Source organism: Triticum aestivum, chromosome 5A (genome assembly GCF_018294505.1).
Source record: "Triticum aestivum cultivar Chinese Spring chromosome 5A, IWGSC CS RefSeq v2.1, whole genome shotgun sequence".
Classification (NCBI taxonomy): Eukaryota; Viridiplantae; Streptophyta; class Magnoliopsida; order Poales; family Poaceae; genus Triticum; species Triticum aestivum.
Window position 1 is genome coordinate 571,105,095 of NC_057806.1, and position 18,191 is coordinate 571,123,285.

General features: G+C 47.5%; 1 protein-coding gene across 6 annotated transcripts; it reads right to left on the reverse strand.

Annotated features, from left to right (window-relative positions):
- Positions 1-5,750: 5,750 nt before the first annotated feature.
- On the reverse strand, positions 5,751-9,137 carry LOC123104864 (uncharacterized). Of its 6 annotated transcripts, none has more exons than XR_006450581.1 (5): positions 8,787-9,137; positions 8,626-8,702; positions 8,389-8,521; positions 6,290-6,357; positions 5,751-6,199 (listed from the first exon to the last, which is right to left on the reverse strand). XR_006450581.1 is itself a non-coding variant. In XM_044526783.1 (5 exons), exons 1-5 carry the CDS (start codon positions 8,905-8,907, stop codon positions 6,117-6,119), a joined length of 462 nt encoding a protein of 153 aa, XP_044382718.1. In that variant the 5' UTR covers positions 8,908-9,137; the 3' UTR covers positions 5,751-6,116. The 6 variants fall into 6 exon arrangements, 4 of the variants coding, with proteins under 4 accessions (XP_044382718.1, XP_044382715.1, XP_044382717.1 ...); XM_044526783.1 differs by having other exon boundaries at positions 8,626-8,682; XM_044526780.1 differs by having other exon boundaries at positions 5,751-6,357; positions 8,626-8,682.
- Positions 9,138-18,191: the final 9,054 nt, after the last annotated feature.

Here is an 18,191-nt window from a genome sequence, read left to right on the forward strand (position 1 = left end):
GGTCGCCAGTGGCCCCATGGCCGGCTGCCTCCATAGTGTTGGTCCTATCCTGCATCTCCTGGTCATGGCCATCTCCTCCTCTCCCCGCCTGTTCACCTTCTTGGTTCGCCTCGGTTCTGCGTTTTTTAGGAGTACCTGAAAGCAACGGTTCGGCCACAGTAGCCGTGTTAGAATACAACACCAGGGCCTTACTTTCACCCAGCCCGGAGCCCGGAGCCAATGGAATCTCTTAAAAGACTTATATTTAGGAATGGGTGGAGTACCAGAATTGGAGCAATAGCAGGTTGGGGTACTAGCCACGTGCACCTCCAATTGTGCAATCCTTGAGGCAGCCGCTCGATACTCTCAAGATTGTTTTGACGACTGAAGTACCAATCCTTGATGTTGTCATGGACGAGGTTGTAGCTGAATACACCAACCTCTTCACGTGGCAAGGCCTTATTTCCACAGTAGACGAAGTAGACACACCCGCCGTCCCTACCGTCCAGCCGCGAGGCATCCATGGCGAAGCTGTTGGACCACCCGAGGAACAGCACGCGGTCGGTCAGGCTATGACCATGTTTCCTCACCCATCGTGTCTTCTCCGGTGACGTTGTCACCTCCCCTAGCGCATGCACAACCACTGAGAGCCCAGGTCTGATGCCAGTCGTACAAGTGTACCTACAGAATTGGACCTCGACAACCACCCACAAAAGCTCGCCACGAGACTCGAGGACATGGCTGTACTGGCGCGAGTAGGGCCCTTTCCCCCACCGCAAATGTGGCGGCCTTGGCACCAACACGTCGTCACCACCATCAGGCGTGACTATGTGCCACTGGCCAGCTTCAACGGCCACCATGATCTTGCCACTATGGTACATGGCGCAGAACTCACCATGATCGGGTGCTTGAATGGTCCTCTGGACGGCCGTCCACTCGGCATCACCGGGACGCAGGAGAGCCGCCCTGAACCATTCACTATAATTACCACCGACAATCAGATAGCCGATGCTGTACAGGAAAGTGGTGCCGTCCTGGTAGATGACGCTGCAGGGGTCAAACTCCTCCTCCCATGGGAAGGTGGGCAGGTGGGCGACAGCTCCGGTGAGAGGATCGTGGAGGCTAGGGTGGAAGTGTTCATCGACGGCCAGATACCATACGCCGGCGCCGTCCGTGCTGCACACCCAGTTTCCCCGGGGCACGGGCGACGGGGACACCACGCAGTAGCTGGCCTTGGAGAAGACGCACCTGAACTTCAAGTGGCCGGGTTCTTGCTCCGGCGTCGCGAGGAGCCATGGCAGGAATTGGGTCCTGGTTGTCCTCGCCCGCCGGGACAGCAGGTCGCGCGAGCCGCGCCATTGCTTGCAGACAGCGTGGAAGCTGACGAAGCCGGCGGCGTCGCGCATGCGGCCGGATATCTCTCGGAGCACGTCCGCCGGTAGGTCCGATCATCGCCTCCTGTCCATGTCGCCGCGGCTTCCAGATGCCATCTTGACTTCTTGACAGAGAAATCGACGAGAGATATGATGGCGTCTTGTTTGAGTTGGTGATGGGCGTAACTATGGGCCGTTGAGCCTTCAAACGTGCAGCCCACCCAGTTTGAGCCCAACCAAGCGGCAGCGAGTTTCACCTGCAGAAACAGCGAGAGCTCTGTCTCACAAAAAAAAAAGACCAACAGCTAGAGTTTCTTTTTTCTCATGCCGGTTTTGTTGTTTTTGTGAATTATTATTACGTACATGCACATAAACACATGACCAGGACCCGTAAAAAATACATACTCCCTATTTTTGTGGCGAGGACCTCTTAGATCACCTTCTATGCAGACCCGGGTACAGAGTACAGTTCAACGATGACTGATGGATAGCCAAGAAGGGACGAAACGAATAAAAAAGATACTCCTATAATAAAAAGGTATACTCTTATATACTCCCTCTGTAAATGTATTCTTTACAGACGGAGTATATAGTACTCCCTCCATTCCGAATTACTTGTCTTAGATTTGTCTAGATATAGAGGTATCTAACACTAAAATGAGTCTAGATACATCCGTATCTAGACAAATCCAAGACAAGTAATTCAAAACGGAGGGAGTAGTATTAAGTATCAAAAGTCCTACTATGAGCTGAAGCACATGCACGCTGGATATCTTTGTCGTTGCCTCGCTTCGAGATGTTCATCCGAACTAGTATATAGGCCCAGGTATAGGCGGACTTCACACAGTTCTGCAAGGTAAACATTTCGCGCCGATAGACCGCCCGAGCGTTCGGTCGGTCGCGCTCGCTCCCACGCACTGGGCTATGGACCATAGGTGTCTCCTCGGACGCATCGGCATTCCCACAGACCGCCAACCTCCTCTCCCTTATCTCTTCCTAGTCACACCCCGAGATCCACTCCATTTCCTTCCCTTCCTTTCTCTTCTTTCCTTTTTCCACACTGGCCGCCGTCGTGAGGAGGGGGAGGCATCACATGTGATGCAAGCTGCCGTGGCGGTGCTGCTGGGGACGATCACGTCTCCAGCGAGCTTCGGAGCCGCGGTAATCGGCGGTGCTTCATCAGGGGAAAACGTAGGCACCGCCGGGGTGGGAGCAGCTACCGGCGATAGAGGCAGGGAGGGCTCCGGTGCTGCAACCAGAATCTGGACATGCTAGAATGAAAGGCCATGCTTGCTGCAACCATCACATGCCGGCCGCGAAGAAGACGAGCTCTGGTGCTGCAACCCTGATCTTCTTTTGCTGGAATCAGGCGGCAGAAAAGCTGCAACCACTTTTTGCTGGTGCTGCAGTCAGACGGCGTCGAGTTTGTTTTTGCTGGAACCGCAAAAATAATCATGGCACATGGAAGATTTTTGCTGCGTGGGCACATGAGAGTTTTTGTTGTGAATGGCGGCGGCGACTTGCTTTTGCTGGAATCAAGGATCCTTTTGCTGGAACCGGCATGCGTTTTTGCTGCTACCGGTAAACCAACGGAGTTTTTGTTTTGGCTGAGATTTTATTTTATAGAGGAGCACGGTGGTTCGAGCAGACGACGGCGACGAGCGAAGGCACCATCGTAGGGGGATGCTGCAACCACTATGGCCATGAGCTGGACCCGGCCGGCGGGTGAGCTGCAGTCTTCAATGTCAGAAGCATGTGACGGCTGAGGGACGAGCACGATTGGCAAGGGTGGCCGGCGAGCACGAGCTGCAAAACGGCAGGCACTTGTGGCTCGGGGGCGCCGGGGAGCATATCCGCGAGGGGACGAACGCGGCGGCCAGCGAACATGGGGGACTAACTCATTCTTAGGTCGCGTGTGTTGACAGAAGGAAGGAAGGAGAGAGGAACCGGATCTCACGGTTGTAACGGAACAAATCGGACAATAGCGCGTTGACCGGCCCAAATTCCTTAGGGCTTTCTTCTAAAAAACCGTACATTTTCCATTGATCCAAAAAACTACCTGTAATGTTGTGTACTTTAGCAAGGTTCACATTATGTCGAAGCTGCTATACCAAATCATGCATGGGGCTAAGTTCAAAAAAAAAAATCATGCATGGGGCTGTTCTGCCGAAGCTGCTTTACCAAATCACGGTTGTAAACATCGATATATTTTTTTCGAACCATGCAGGAGAACTGCATGTATTATATTGAAGAAAGAAGGAGAAATACACGACCAGTGTAGAGTTACCAGAAGGACAACCTAAACTTCAACAAACAAAAAGACTCAAAACCCTGACCACCACAACTGTCTACAAAAGCCTCAGATAGAATGAAACTAAAATAATACGAAACGACCTAGACTTGCTTCTGCCCAATGCATCGCGTCAATCTTGATCTGATTGATGATTCCCTGAAGCGGTGTGTGTGAGTTTTCAAATGTAAACATCGATATGCTTGTGGGAAGGGAAGGCCAGTCTATTATCTGCCCGAATGTTGAAGATAGTGATTAGTGAATGGTTGTGCTGCTCACACCGGCAAGACCTAGTGTTCTCAACAATTGGCTTCCCCTGGTGGCCATTCACACAATGCAAAATCAGTTCGTAATCACCAGCAAACAATTTCTTGCATGCACTGCTTAGTCCTTTCCACATTCAGGTTGTAAAAGTTGTAGGCTTCTACTAAAGCATCGAAGCTTGTCCCCATGTACAAATGCTGTATTATTTGAAATAAATACTACCATTTTTTTGCGAGTTGTTTTATGGTACCCTCAAACAAATATAAGCCCTCCATTTGTTCTGATTTGATGGATAGGATTGTTTGGCACTCCAGTGTAGATGCCTTGAGTACTACCGTTAAAAGTTGGGGAGTACCACCACTTCGAGGGTAATTTGGTAATCTAGGACTAGATCGTTAATTCTCCACTAATTAAGGGATAAAATCAACATGCAACCGGCGATTAAGCTGACGACCGAGCCATGATTCACCGGATGCATAGAGAAGGATTTCTTCATCACATCCCGAAAACAAAATCAATAGATCAGATCTCAAAAGAGATAAAACGCAATGTAACTATTAGTAATTATGTGATTGTTGGAATTGGGACATGAATTGATTGCTTGACAACGCTAGGAACAGAGGTGCATGCAGCGCGCAGATCCAGCCGAGGGCCAAGTCGCCGGCGGCTAAGTTGCAAATTTTCATGCATGTGCGTGATAGGGCCTGGGGACGGCTCTTCCAGGAGGATGCGGCAAGCCGGCAACCGTCATTGTGCACGATCAGAGGCGGCGGGCGTGCACTTGATCGGATGAGTGTTTTTTTTAGCTGATTGAATTAGGAAAATAGATCACGGGAATATCTCAACATTATATCTAAATCAAGGAAACAAAAAAGTCTAAAGTGCCCTCTCAAATCAACGGTGAGATTTTGTTGGTACTCCCATCTCTATCTATGAAGTATCAGGGTACCGTAAAAATAAATAAATACTACCATTATGGACACAAACCATCAATACATACATGCATTTGAAAGGTTAGCTTGGTCGATGAGTAGTTTGTGATACAAGACCAGAGTTACCACAACACGACCTTTCTTGTATTCAATTTATCTCATCGTGCTTAAATAGAGAAGAGGAGATTGAACAAGTAAAGCAACATAATGCTGATTAAGTACACGAGGATAGGCAAGTTCATGCAGAGTAGCAACTGTTTTTTACATGCTCTGTTGCTACTGGTGTGGAGCCTATAACAATGTACTTTGAATCTTAGTTCTAACCAACTGATCTCAATCATTGTTTTGGGAATTGGCTGAGAAGTTTTGACAAAAAAAAAATAGAAACCCATGGTGATACTTGCGATTTCTTCAATATTTTGGGCTATATAGAGATGTTGAAATAATTCCTTCTTCAGTGATAAGAGAATCAATAGTTCTTTCGCATTGATCCATCTGATTTGTCACTGGATTCCTGCTTCAATGATGAGAGATCCAATAATTCCTTCACATAGATTCGAGAGTTGGTAGGATACCATTGCTGGGCTAGCGAGGGGGGCTCGTGTGTTCTCCCTGAAGTTGATTTAAGATGAGCATGTCGTCAAGATCGCGCCTGGTGCATGAACACGTCGTCCTCTTCATTCGGATGCTTTAGTTTCTTTGTCATATCTACCCATCTAGGCTAAGTTGCTTTTTATATCATCAGACTTGTATCGTAAGGTTGTGTTCTGGTTTCCCGCAGCCTACTTCCCCACGAGCAGGGACGAATCCAAGGGGGGACGAGGGGGGGCTAGACCCCCCCTGACGATTTTGTTTTTACATAATAACGATCAAACTTTTCTCTACTACTATAAAATAAGCAAACGTTAACTCCCCTAAACGCACCCCGCTTACTGTACACAGAAGAAAACACATCAATTGGAGGGTCAAGATAAGCCTACTCAATGGGATCTAACCGTCAATACAGAAAAGTACCCCTGATGTTGTACAATAAGCAATTTAGGTGGGCGGACGAAACTCTGCCGTCCTTGAGCCAACGCCAACAAAAAGAAAAGAAAAAAACACACCGAAACAGCCACATCCGCTTCAAAATTAGCGGCGACCAATCCTCCTGCCGCTCTTCAGAGTTGCCCTCCACCGAAACGCCCGCGCCAAGGACGCCCGCACCAACGACGCCCGACGACGCCCGCGACATCCACGACGACAGCCTCCTCGCCAACACAGGTGCATGCTTTCTCTTCAATCTTTCAGACGCCGTCGCCCACACTGACGCGACTGTCTCCGGACTGCGCATCGGCGGCGGCAAACTCCTCGGCATGCACCTTTGCACGCATCTTTCAGACGCCGTCGCCCACACTGACGCGACTGTCTCCAGACTGCGCATCGGCGGCGGCAAACTCCTCGGCATGCACCTTTGCACGCATGTGAAGATGTTAACAATGACATCCGTTCATTGCTCCTGTTTCTGTTCTGCATAGTTCTACATAAATAGTGAAACCATGGTTAATCCACATACTAGGATCTATGATTGTCCATGTAATTGATGCAAGAGATGAACCATATGTCGTGAGCATATGTTATGAAAACCAATCATAAAGTGCATGAGCAAGTGAAATCATACCACGGATCCTCAGCAGATCCCCATGGTACTGAAAATTTGATACCACTGACCTAACCTATGACTGAAACAAATCTTTGTAGTTTGCCACAATGTTCTGTCAAAATCATATGACCATAAGAAAATACACTCTATGCATGAGGCCTCTTGATCGAAAGCGACAATCGCGATTGAATCTATTACAAAGATGTCCCCTCAAAATCATATGACCATAAGAAAATACACCCTATGCATGAGGCCTCTTGACAGCGACAATTGCGATTGAATCTATTATAAAGTACAGCATTACATTTCGAGGTTGTTGGTTCCATATTCTAAATGATGGTCTTGCGCTCCATTAAATATAATGATCTCACATGTTTTTACAGGAGTTCGTATTCGTATGGGCCCTACCACTCCCAACAGGACCCCCACTCCCAGCAGGACGCGCACCCCCTTCCAGGATATAAGCAACAACCAAACATCAGGTATTGATCATAACCCAGTCAGGACGCGCACCCCCTTCCAGGATATAAGCAACAACCAAACATCATGTATTGATCATAACCCAGTCACTCAAGTTCGATACAGTATTACAACTGCTGAACTGTTTCATGATTTGCAGACCCAAAGGAACTAAAAAGGCAGAGGGATAGAGAGCGGTATGCAAAAAATAAAGATGAGATTAATAAGAGAAGGCGTGAAGCCTACAAAAGAAAAAAAATACCAGTGAGGAAATAGATGGCCTACATAACGGAACACCGGCACAGCTAGCTGTATCACAAGGTAATGATGATCAAATTTCATTATCTATGCCCCAATTGAATTGGCTATAACTTATTTGGAACATGATATGGTGAGTCTCAGTTCCATATAAATGTTTGTATAGATGGGACCTAAACTAACAAAAACCCTATTTTCAGATATACATTCCAGTTAACATTGAACACTTCCATTGGTACCTAGCAGTTATAAATGCCGGGCAGCGATGCATCCAGGTGCTCGACTCGCTAGGCCCAGGAATGAGCCGCAAAGACCTCACCGCTATGGTTAGTCATTAGTCCCACTACACCATCTTTTGATAACACGATTTCTGTTATTGTTCGGTTGTGATGCTAATACTTTTTCATTTATTCATTCAACAGCTCAAAGGACTAGAAAATGTATTCGAATATGCATCGCTTCAAGTGGAACTAAAAACTGATAAGTGGAAAGACTTAAACATCTCATCATGGCCAAGGGAAGAGTTTATTAAGAGCAAACTACAAAGAGACTGGTATACCTCCTAACTCAAAGGCTCAAAGTAATTGACTTCCGAAGACTCTGAATTTAGGCTTATTTTGACAGCAATCTGTAGGAGGAATTAGTTTAAATAAGCATGGAGTAGTTTAACATTCTTGAAAGCAAGCTGCGCACACATCTTACTGAATTTAGGCTCATCTTGAAAGCAAAGTTTTGATAGTTTTTTAGCTTTGACATACAATTTTGATAGTTTGGGGACAGATTTAGTCACTGAACCAATTATGACCAGCACATCATTAAACTTTAGTCTCAATATATCTGAATTTCTATCTCTGGACCATGTGGCGGCAAGCAAGCAAATTAAATTGGTAAACAGTACAGTGTACAACTGATTCAGCACTAGAGGTCGACAGTGATAGCACCAAGCGAAATTCAGTAATTATAACCAGCAAATCATTAAACTTAGTCTGAATATCTCAATTCTATCTCTGGACCATGTGGCTGCAGGCAAGCAAATTAAATTAGTAAACAGTGCAATGCCTATCTCATTGAACACTAGGGCCTGAGAGCAACTAGATTCAGTCAAGCATGCAAGTGAATCTAGAGCAGCAGAAAAATCAGGGAACCAGACCTATGAAATCAAAACGAGAGAGAGGTAGAGGGAGGCTTGACCTTGGATTGTTGCTGCCCCATGGCTGGGCGTCATCCCGTGAGAGAAGCCTCACTCCTCCTCTCCCTACATCAAGTTGGTGCAGGTGCGTGGTGAGTTGGAGGCTGGCTGCATCCATTGGCGTGTTGAGGTCTCCTGCAGCCCAGCACGAACACCAACAGAGCAACAAGGTGTGAGGAACACGCATACACTCCTGTAGAATTGAATCAAATAGAGAGGGGAGGCGGGAGGTGGCGCACTTTTTCCTTGAGTGAGTGCTGCTAAAAATCCATGGCTGGGTGTCTTCATCCTCCTCGCTGTGCATAGAGTCCAGTTGCTGTGTGCGTGAGGCAGGAACGTACATCTCATCTCAGGGAAGGGAAGAAGAAGAAATCCAAGAGGAAAGGAGAAGGGGGCGGACCTGTATGTCGTCGGGGTAGCCTTCCTGTCCCGGAGCCACGGGGTAAGGTCGCCGGAGCCAGACGGAGCAGATCCAGCGCCGGCGCACGCGCATCCAGCGCCTCCTCGCCCAGCAGCACCATCAGCGGCGGATAAAAATTCAACCTTTGACCTACGGGGTGTGAGAGAGCGGCCGCGCTGGTGACGAAGGGGAGGGCAGCCTGACCAGGGAGCGCCGGCGATGGTGACGAAGGGGAGGGGGCGGCCTGACCAGGGAGCGCTGGCTATGGTGGAGAGAATGGGGAACGGAGGAGATTGTGAGGGAGTGGTGGGGAACTATCCAGAGAAGAATCTGAGGCGGCAGTGGAGATGATGACTGACGGTTTTTTTTTAGAAATCTGACGTTTTTTTCTTAATACTACTATGTAGAGTACTGTACTAGGCAGTGACGGGAGAGATTGTGATTGATCACGGCCTTGTCCGAACCAAAAAAGAAGTTGTCTTATTTTTATCGGTCGTGTCCGATTCACCTCACATTATAATAATAAAAATTAGATCCAGAATAGATGTTTTTACTATAGACTAGGATACATGTGTTGGATCAGAAATATGTCACACTTTTTGAAAATATAATTTGAGTGACATGATAACATTTTGTAGCGATCTGATACCATGTTAACTTGTTTTGTTTGAGACGTGCGTTGCACGTGCATGCTTACTAGTGGTAAAAGTAGATAAAAATAATGAACGCATGGCTAACTTCGCCCCCCCTAACCACGTGAAGTGCAAAACTGTAAAGCCCATCTATAGCAGGCCCCTGCAGCAGCCCACAACAGGAAGACGAAGGACGTAATTAGCGTCGTTTTCTTTCCTTTTATTTACTTGCCTCCGATGCTATCGCTAAGGTATAGCCGCCGTCTAGGGCAGTTCCGTATTCAGCGCCATGCAATTCCTAAATCAAGATCTGATTGTCGAAGGGGGCAAGACGATCCAATGGATGCACGGACGGCCGGCCGGCCGCACAGCTAGCTCGGCGATGAGGCAAGTAATTACTCTCGATTCTCATTCTCTTTACTTCATCCTTGGCTTATATTTTGTAATTAGATTAATCTGTACCTTTAGAACTAAATGATTGGGACAACACAAACTGTATACGTAAAATTGTTATTAGGAAATATTCCTGAGTCCTGACCAATGAGATAAGATTTTGCATTGTTTATCCCTTCCAGCAGCAGAAAGATTTATTTCATTAGCATGTGAATTAGCCTTTGTATTTCTTATATGTCAACTTTTAGTAAAAATGAAATTGTTCAAAGCCACCACATGTTTTGTTCTTTTGATGGAATCTTTCATTAACCTAAGCCACGATCATCTTTGCACAAAAAAAAAATCCAGTGAGTCACCACACGGAAAACCTTGCCCCCCTATGTTAGAATCCTGGCTCCGTCCCTGCCCACGAGCTTGTGAGTGAAATAACTGAATGATGTTTGGATTCGTTTCTATGAAATGGAACTGGGCGGGTGCCCATTTCCATTGAAAAAACTGGATTAATTCTTGATTTTGGATGCTCGAGCGAAATAGTAAGTGAGATCTACAGGGGATCGCAAGTTGATTTTGGCTGCACCAAGGCGGCTCCTTAACATGGCACTCTTAAACTGAACCCTTTTGGAACCGTTGGTAAAGCGTCATTTTTTAGTTGTTTCTATGTATTTTTCACGAGCACAGTATAGTTGTCGTGCATGCACACATTTTTCAGTCTCACAATTTTTTTTTTGTGAAAGAAGCGAGTGGCTGGTGCAGAAGACAATACAGAAGCATATCATTCATTGTTGATCTATATAAACAATGAACAAGTTAGAGAGAATCATTTTCCAAAGGATATGGGACATCTATTAGTATGTGTTTAAATTGATATATTTTTCCCATGAAAAGTACATTGTGTTTAAAATGTACATCCTTTTTTTTCGAGAAAACTTTTAATCTATTCATCTTCAATCGTGGTAGTACAACGAATAACAGAAATAATAAAAATTACATCCAGGTCCGTAGACCACCTAGCGACGACTACAAGCACTGAAGCGAGCCGAAGGCGCGCCGCCGTCGTCACCCCTCCCTTGCCGGAGTCGGGCACAACTTGTTGTAGTAAATAGTCGGGAAGTCGTCGTGCTAAGGCCCCATAGGATCAGCGCACCAGAACAGCAACAATCGCCGATGAAGAATAACGTAGATCGAAAGGATCCAACCTGAAAACACACAAATATAGGCGAACCACAACCAGATCCGAGCAAATCCACCTAGGATAGATCCGCCAAAGACACGCCTCCACAGGCCCACCAACGATGCTAGACGCACCACCAGAACGGGGACTAGGTGGAGAGACCTTTATTCCATCTTCAGGGAGCCGCCGGCGTCTCGCCTTCCTGAGTAGGACACAAACCGTAACAAATTTCAAATGAACGACTAACAACGGAGCCCTCTCGCCGGCCCTTGTCAGAATCCACCGTGCCCCCATGGCCCTAGGGTCACCAGAGACGAGGCGAACCCGCGGCGGAGCCGGCGAGAGGTACGGACCCTAACTTTTCTTGAAGGAGGAGGCGGCGGCTGCTTCCTTGCTTTGCTTTGCTTGATCCAAATGAAACCTTCTGAGGACGTGGGCATAGCCCAGTGGTTGGGGGCGCATGATTGTAAACCCAACGACCAGAGTTCGATCCACGTCGGGGACGAATATCTGGAATTCTCATGAGGGATGCTTTTTCTATATCAATAAACCGTGGGTGCTAGTGCCCATGGAGTTTCATTTTAGAGGACGTGGGCATAGCCCAGTGGTTGGGGGCGCATGATTGTAAACCCAACGACCAGAGTTCGATCCACGTCGGGGACGAATATCTGGAATTCTCATGAGGGATGCTTCTTCTATATCAATAAACCGTGGGTGCTAGTGCCCATGGAGTTTCATTTTTTTTTTCCAAATGAAACCTTCTAAAATGTACATCCTTTGTCTTTAAATGTAAAACGTTTTGGCAGTTTATCACGTGGCAGGCATGGTGAGTCATCTTGAAATCATTAAAATTAAATCATTTGAAATGTACATATGTAATTCACACGTATTTTTTGCGGGGGCATTGTCATATGTTTCTGTGCGTGTAGGTACTTCATAAAAAACAAAGTGGGTTTTTTTTAGACAAAAAAAAACAAAGTGGGTGGTGCGCTGGTCCTTTGGTTGGGCTCAAAGTGGGTGGGCTGCATGTTTGAAGCATCAGTTCTAATGGCATTCAGCGGCCCATAGTTACGCTCATCACGGACTCAAACAAACAAAAACAAGACGCCATCATATGACATCTCTCGTCGATCTCTCTCTCAAGATGGCATCTGGAAGCCGCGGCGACATGGACGGGAGGCGATGGTCGGACCTTCCAGCGGACGTGCTCCGCGAGGTATCCGGCCGCGTGCGCGCCGCGGCCGACTTCGTCAGCTTCCACGCCGTCTGCAAGAAATGGCGCGGCTCGCGCGACCCGCCATCCCGGGCGAGGGCAACCAGGACGCAATTCCTGCCATGGCTCCTCGCGCCGCCGGACGAAGAACCCGACCACCTGAAGTTCAGGTGCGTCTTCTCCAAGGCCAGCTACCGCGTGGTGCCCCCGTCGCCCGTGCCCCGGCGAAACTGGGTGTGCAGCACGGACGGCGCCGGCGTGTGGTATCTGGCCGTCGACGAACACCTCCGCCCTAGCCTCCACGATCCTCTCACCGGAGCCGTCGCCCACCTGCCCACCTTCCCGTGGGGGGAGGGGTTCAACCCCTGCGGCGTCATCTACGACGACGGCACCACTTTCCTCCACAGCTACAATGAACGTGGATGGTTCAGGGCGGCTCTCCTGCGTCCCGGTGATGCCGAGTGGACGGCCGTCGAGAGGACCCTTGAAGCACCTTCGATTTGGTACCGTGAGTTCTGCGCCACGTACCACGGTGGCAAGATCATGGTGACCGCTGATGCTAGCCTGTGGCACGTACTCACGCCTGATGGTGATGATGGTGACGACGTGTTGGTACCAAGTCCGCCACCATGTCTGCCGTCGGAGGAAGAGCCCTCCTCGCGCCAGTACAGCCATGTCCTCGAGTCTTGCGGCGAGCTTTTGTGGGTGGTTGTCCAGGTCCAGTTGCGTAGTTACACTCCTATGAGTGGCCTCAGACCTGTGCTCTCAGTGCTTGTGCACGCGCTAGGGGAGGAGACAACATCGTCACTGGAGAAGAAGACACGGTGGGTGAGGAAAGATGGCCATAGCCTGACCGACCGCGTGCTGTTCCTCGGGTGGCCCAACAGCTTCGCCATGGATGCCTCGCAGCTGGGCGGTAGGGACGGCGGGTGTGTCTACTTCGTCTACCGTGAAAATATGGACTTGCCACGTGAACGTGAAGAGGTCGGCGTGTTCAGGTACAACCTCGTCGATGACAAGATCATACTACGGTCGTCAAAACAATCTTGAGTTGATCGAGCGGCTGCCTCAAGGATCGGATGAGGGGAGGTGCACCTGGCTAGTACCCCAACCTGCTATTGCTCCAATTCAGGTATGTTTGATAAATAATATAGTTTTGCTAAAGCACATCTAGATGTGCAATAAGTATTGCACATCTAAGTCCTATGTCATTGATCTTATGTTGAGATTCGTGTGGATATTTTCTTTTCTTTTTTCTTTTCCTCTTTATGCTTGATTCACTCACTTAGATGTGCAATAACTAGAGCACATCTAGATGTGCCCTAGACACATCCAGATACTCCCTCCGTTCCAAATTACTTGTCTTAGATTTGTCTAGATATGGAGGTATCTAGCACTAAAATGAGTCTAGATACATCCATATCTAGACAAATCCAAGACAAGTAATTCGGAACGGAGGGAGTACCAGTTAAAATTATCGCCACATCAAGAGTTTAACTTTTTATTTGCGGATATCAAGAGTTTTAACTTTAACCTCGATACTCTTCATAAGCATCTCAAATTGATTAATTCGTATTCATTTTATATTCATTTTCCTACATCAGGAACTCAATGAGAGGGCGTTGAAGACTCAAGAGCTGAAGCAGCGGCCGGTCTAGTTACTAGGCCAACACATGTTGCTCACACCGAGAGACATTACCAGCCTAGTTTTAGGGTGCTCGTCCGTAATTTGCCTCTCATTATGGAGAACTCACAACTAAAACTCTTCTTTAGCAACCACGGCAATGTGTCTAGCGCCGAGGTGATCTACTACAAAAAGACCAAGCGCCCACAAGGCATCGGCTTTCTAACATTATTGACGGCACATGCCAATAAGGAAGACGCTTTAGATGCTCTGAACACATTGTTTTTGGATGGATGTAGACTTGAGGTAAGCTCGGTGGGGCGGTGGCGACGACGGCCATCTTCCAACAAAGTAGCGTAGCTACATATAAACTATATAGCTTGATCCTCTCTGTTCATAAAATGACAATGGTACGTGTTGTTGGTACACATCTCGAAATTCATTATGAGTACTGACTCAAGTGGCGAGAAACAGGAAACTTTGAACTTTATTTTCCTACTAGGAAAATTGCCCGTGCGTTGCAACGGGTGATACCATGTTAAAATGTTGTCGGTTCTCAAAAAATAATGTTGTCAAAGTAGTGAAAAGGAAAAAGACAAGAACTATATGTGTTTTACTTCCTCAGTGTGTTTGGTTTCATGTCCTACATCGTGTACATCCACATGCAATGTGGGCTCATTGCCTAATATCGAATCCGCCTTAACTCCACCAAGAAGTCCAGCTGTCCACCGTCACAATAAAGACCCAACACGGTGGCAAGGTGCAGCAGCCTCAGTGAGGACGTGGCCTACAGGATGCCAAATGCATTTGAGAAGGTCTCAAGGCACCAACCAGGCGCCGATGTCGCCCTCAGCCTCATACTCCTCCACCCAACGATTGGCCTAGAGACCAGTCGAGCATGCATCGGAGTGAAGCGGGCATCCCAATTCTGCCTAGGAGGGTACATTTGCACACATTAGTGTGAGGCGGGCATCCTTAGCAAGGTGGTGTGTCTTGCTTCTCTATGTTAGGACCGGCGAGTCAACAGAGGTGGGCTTCTTCCCGATGGCATAGTCATTAACAAACATCCTGGTGCTTCGCCCACCCATGATTTCGTGCTTCGCGTGTAAAGACATAGATATATAGCTAGAGATTCTCTTTATCTCAGAATCTGAACGTACAATGTATAACTGACTGGTGTATGTAAGCTATTTACCATTTAATGTTTTTAATGTGTACGTGAGCTAGTGTAAGAGCTAAGATTTCATCTCCTTAACAAATGAACACTACTTCAATGCGAGTTATTGAACTGTGACATCAACTTGAATTGCACATTAGAAGAAAACGGATTAGTCCCAACTATCACAGAAAATTGTATTCCCCATCATTGATTTGAAGTTTGCCGACAAATGGAGCTGAGCATCATCAAAATACATGTTACAATTATGTTCAGAGGTCGTGAATCTAAATAAAGTGCACATTAAAAATTGTACAAGTTCACTATTGCTATCATTGACATATATCATCGGCATACTATACATGGAAGGCATATGAGTTCAGAGATAATATTATGATAGACTTCTAGCATTTACGTTTGACTCGTGTGTTAGCTGATCAAAGTGAAATTTTCACAAGAGAGAGCCAATGATCATTGCTTTATTAGACCAGTAGCTAAGATGATATTTTGACCAGTGTCCACGCGGGTTGGGGCCGGGCTGGCGCTTTGAGGATATTACCTCCATGGCTGCAAGGCATGGGAGCCCGGGCAACGATGGGACACGCGGGTCAGGGCTGGTGTGTGCTCGAAGGACTGGGTCTCCATGTATTGGCGCACGGTCAGAGACGTAGACAGCGATGCAGGGAGACAATAGCAATGGCAAAGCATGGGAGCAGGCCTGCGGCTAACATTTATCCTCCATCCAGATGCTCATCGGTCATCCAAACCCTTCCACCCATAAAACACATGAAACAGAAGATAAAGTGTACTACTAATTATGAATGGATCAATCATGAGACAAATTGAGAATCACAAAAATATAATGGTGCTGAGACAAACGGTGAATTAACAGCTGAGCGGTCGCTTGCCTTCAGGTCAATGCGGACGATGCCCAGCTGCCATCGCACTCATGTCAGCTAGACATCACCGCCGTCTGACTGCTATCCCAGGTCACTCCTCTCTCGACCTTGATCTACCGAGCCGAGCCCCAAGACTTGAAAGCCTGCGGACAGTTTGGGTCGAAGCCAAATCTGAAAGCATCCATCGCTGGATCCTCTTCTCCAGTTCATAGAAAAATAATTTGCTCTGATCCAAGTTGTAGATGAATCAGTCTTTTTTCTTAAGAAAACAAAACAGGTACTCTGATCCAAGTTGTAGATGAATCGATGAAACGTGTGCGGAAGAGGCAGCGGGGGCCGGGAACTGTTGCGAGACGTGGTGCAGCAGTGCAAGATTGGCTTGATGGCAAACGAACCTCCTCTTCTTCTGCTTCATGTCATGATTCAAATCCACCATAGTGCCGCTACGGACATAAGAAAACCAAAAGAAGATTATCAGATCCTATAACGTCGAGACGGGTGGCTAGCATGCTCGTACCCTGCGATGTTCATCCTATCCGCCGACAGCTTCCTCACCCTCCTCCTTGGATCTGCAAATCACGTTGTGTGCTAGACAGCTCTGCTCCAGTTGGAGATGTAGACGGACAACTGAATTCGAATTAAATCAGTGGGGAAAACATGTATGTGTGTACCTGCGCATGATTATCATGATCGGTTTAGATGAAGGGTGTCCTCACCGACCTTGCAGAGGAAGGCTTGGGTGGAGGAGCCGACTTCTGTGGACAGCACACACTTGGTCGATGGGGCAGTGCCCAGCCGGACTATCTCGGGAAGATGTAGGAAGATGGGAGCGGCAGCGGCGGGGCTGTTTTGCTGGATTTAGCGCTCTATGTGGGGCGTCGAGGAGAAGAGGGCCCCGGATCTTGAGCCGGTGGAGGGCCTGGGCGGGGGAGCCGGCACCCAGCCGGGCCATCTCAGGAGGAAGCAGGGAGGCGGGGCTGGTTTCCTGATCGGCTGCTCGGTGAGGGCGTCGTGGAGCAAATCCTCTTCACGGAGAGATGAATTGGTCGCATATTCAGTTGAGATGCCAGGATGCACATCCGTCCTTATTATCGTCGGCCTCGTCTAGAGGTCGGGTGCCCCGCCCACGGGATTTGGTAGCGGGAGGAGAGAACACATCCCCGTCGGCCTGTTCGCTATACTCCGTCCATCCCCTCCTAATTCCTAGATCTGTCCCACGCCTGGGGTGAGGTGGCCGGTGCTGGCGGCAGTGGCGGCGACGACGGACATACGAGGGAGGAAGGATTTGTGCGGGCCTGTTTCAAGAGGAAGGTAGGATTCGTTGGCATAAAAGACAATGAGGGGAAGGAGGAGTTGTGTTTGGACTTGAGACAGGCGTCGTATGAACGGCATGAGAAAACGTTTCTTTGTTAGTCCTAGACAGAAACATATTTTCTTAGGCAAAGCCAACTTAAAAAAAAAAGATGATGGAGTCAACCTGACGGAGTCAATCAGAGGTCCAATCAGGTTTGTGAGACGGAGAGAAAAAAGGATGAACTGTTTTTTCACTACGTACGAAAATCCTATAAAGACGTGTGGATCCCAAATTAGTACCACCTCGTTTATATTACGATTTTGTCTATACAAATCATAAAAGCGTATTATGTCATGAGAAGAAAGCGTATTGTGACGGTGAACCCACGGAGTCAATCCGTGCTTTATTATTAGGGAAAGATTTTGGGAATTGGCTGACAAGTTTTGACAAATAAAAAACAGAAACCTATGGTGACAGTTGCAGTTCCTTCAATATTTTGGGCTATATAGAGATGTCGAAATGATTCCGCTGGGTACGCACCACAGCCTAATTCCCCACGAGCTTGTGAGGAAAATAACTGAATGATGTTTGGTTTCATTTCTATGAAATGGAACCGGGCCGGGTTGCCCATTTCCATTGAAAAAACTCCATCAATTCTTGATTTTGGATGCTCGAGCAAATAGTAAGTGAGATCTACAGGGGTCGCAAGGTTGGCGTCGTGGAATGTTTACGGATGACGAGTGGTTGATTTTGGCTGCACCAAGGCGGCTCCTTAATATGCCACTGTTAAACTGAACCCCTTTGGAACCGTTTGTAGAGCGTCATTTTTCAGTTGTTTCTATGTTTTTTTCTCAAGCACAGTATACTTTTCCTGTATGCACACATTTTTCGTCTCACGAAAAACATTGTGAAATAAGCGAGTGGTACGGGTGCAAAAGACAATACAGAGGAATAGCATTATTGTTGTTCTATATATAAATAGTGAACAAGTTTAACTTTTTCCGCAGCACGTGCCACAAATTC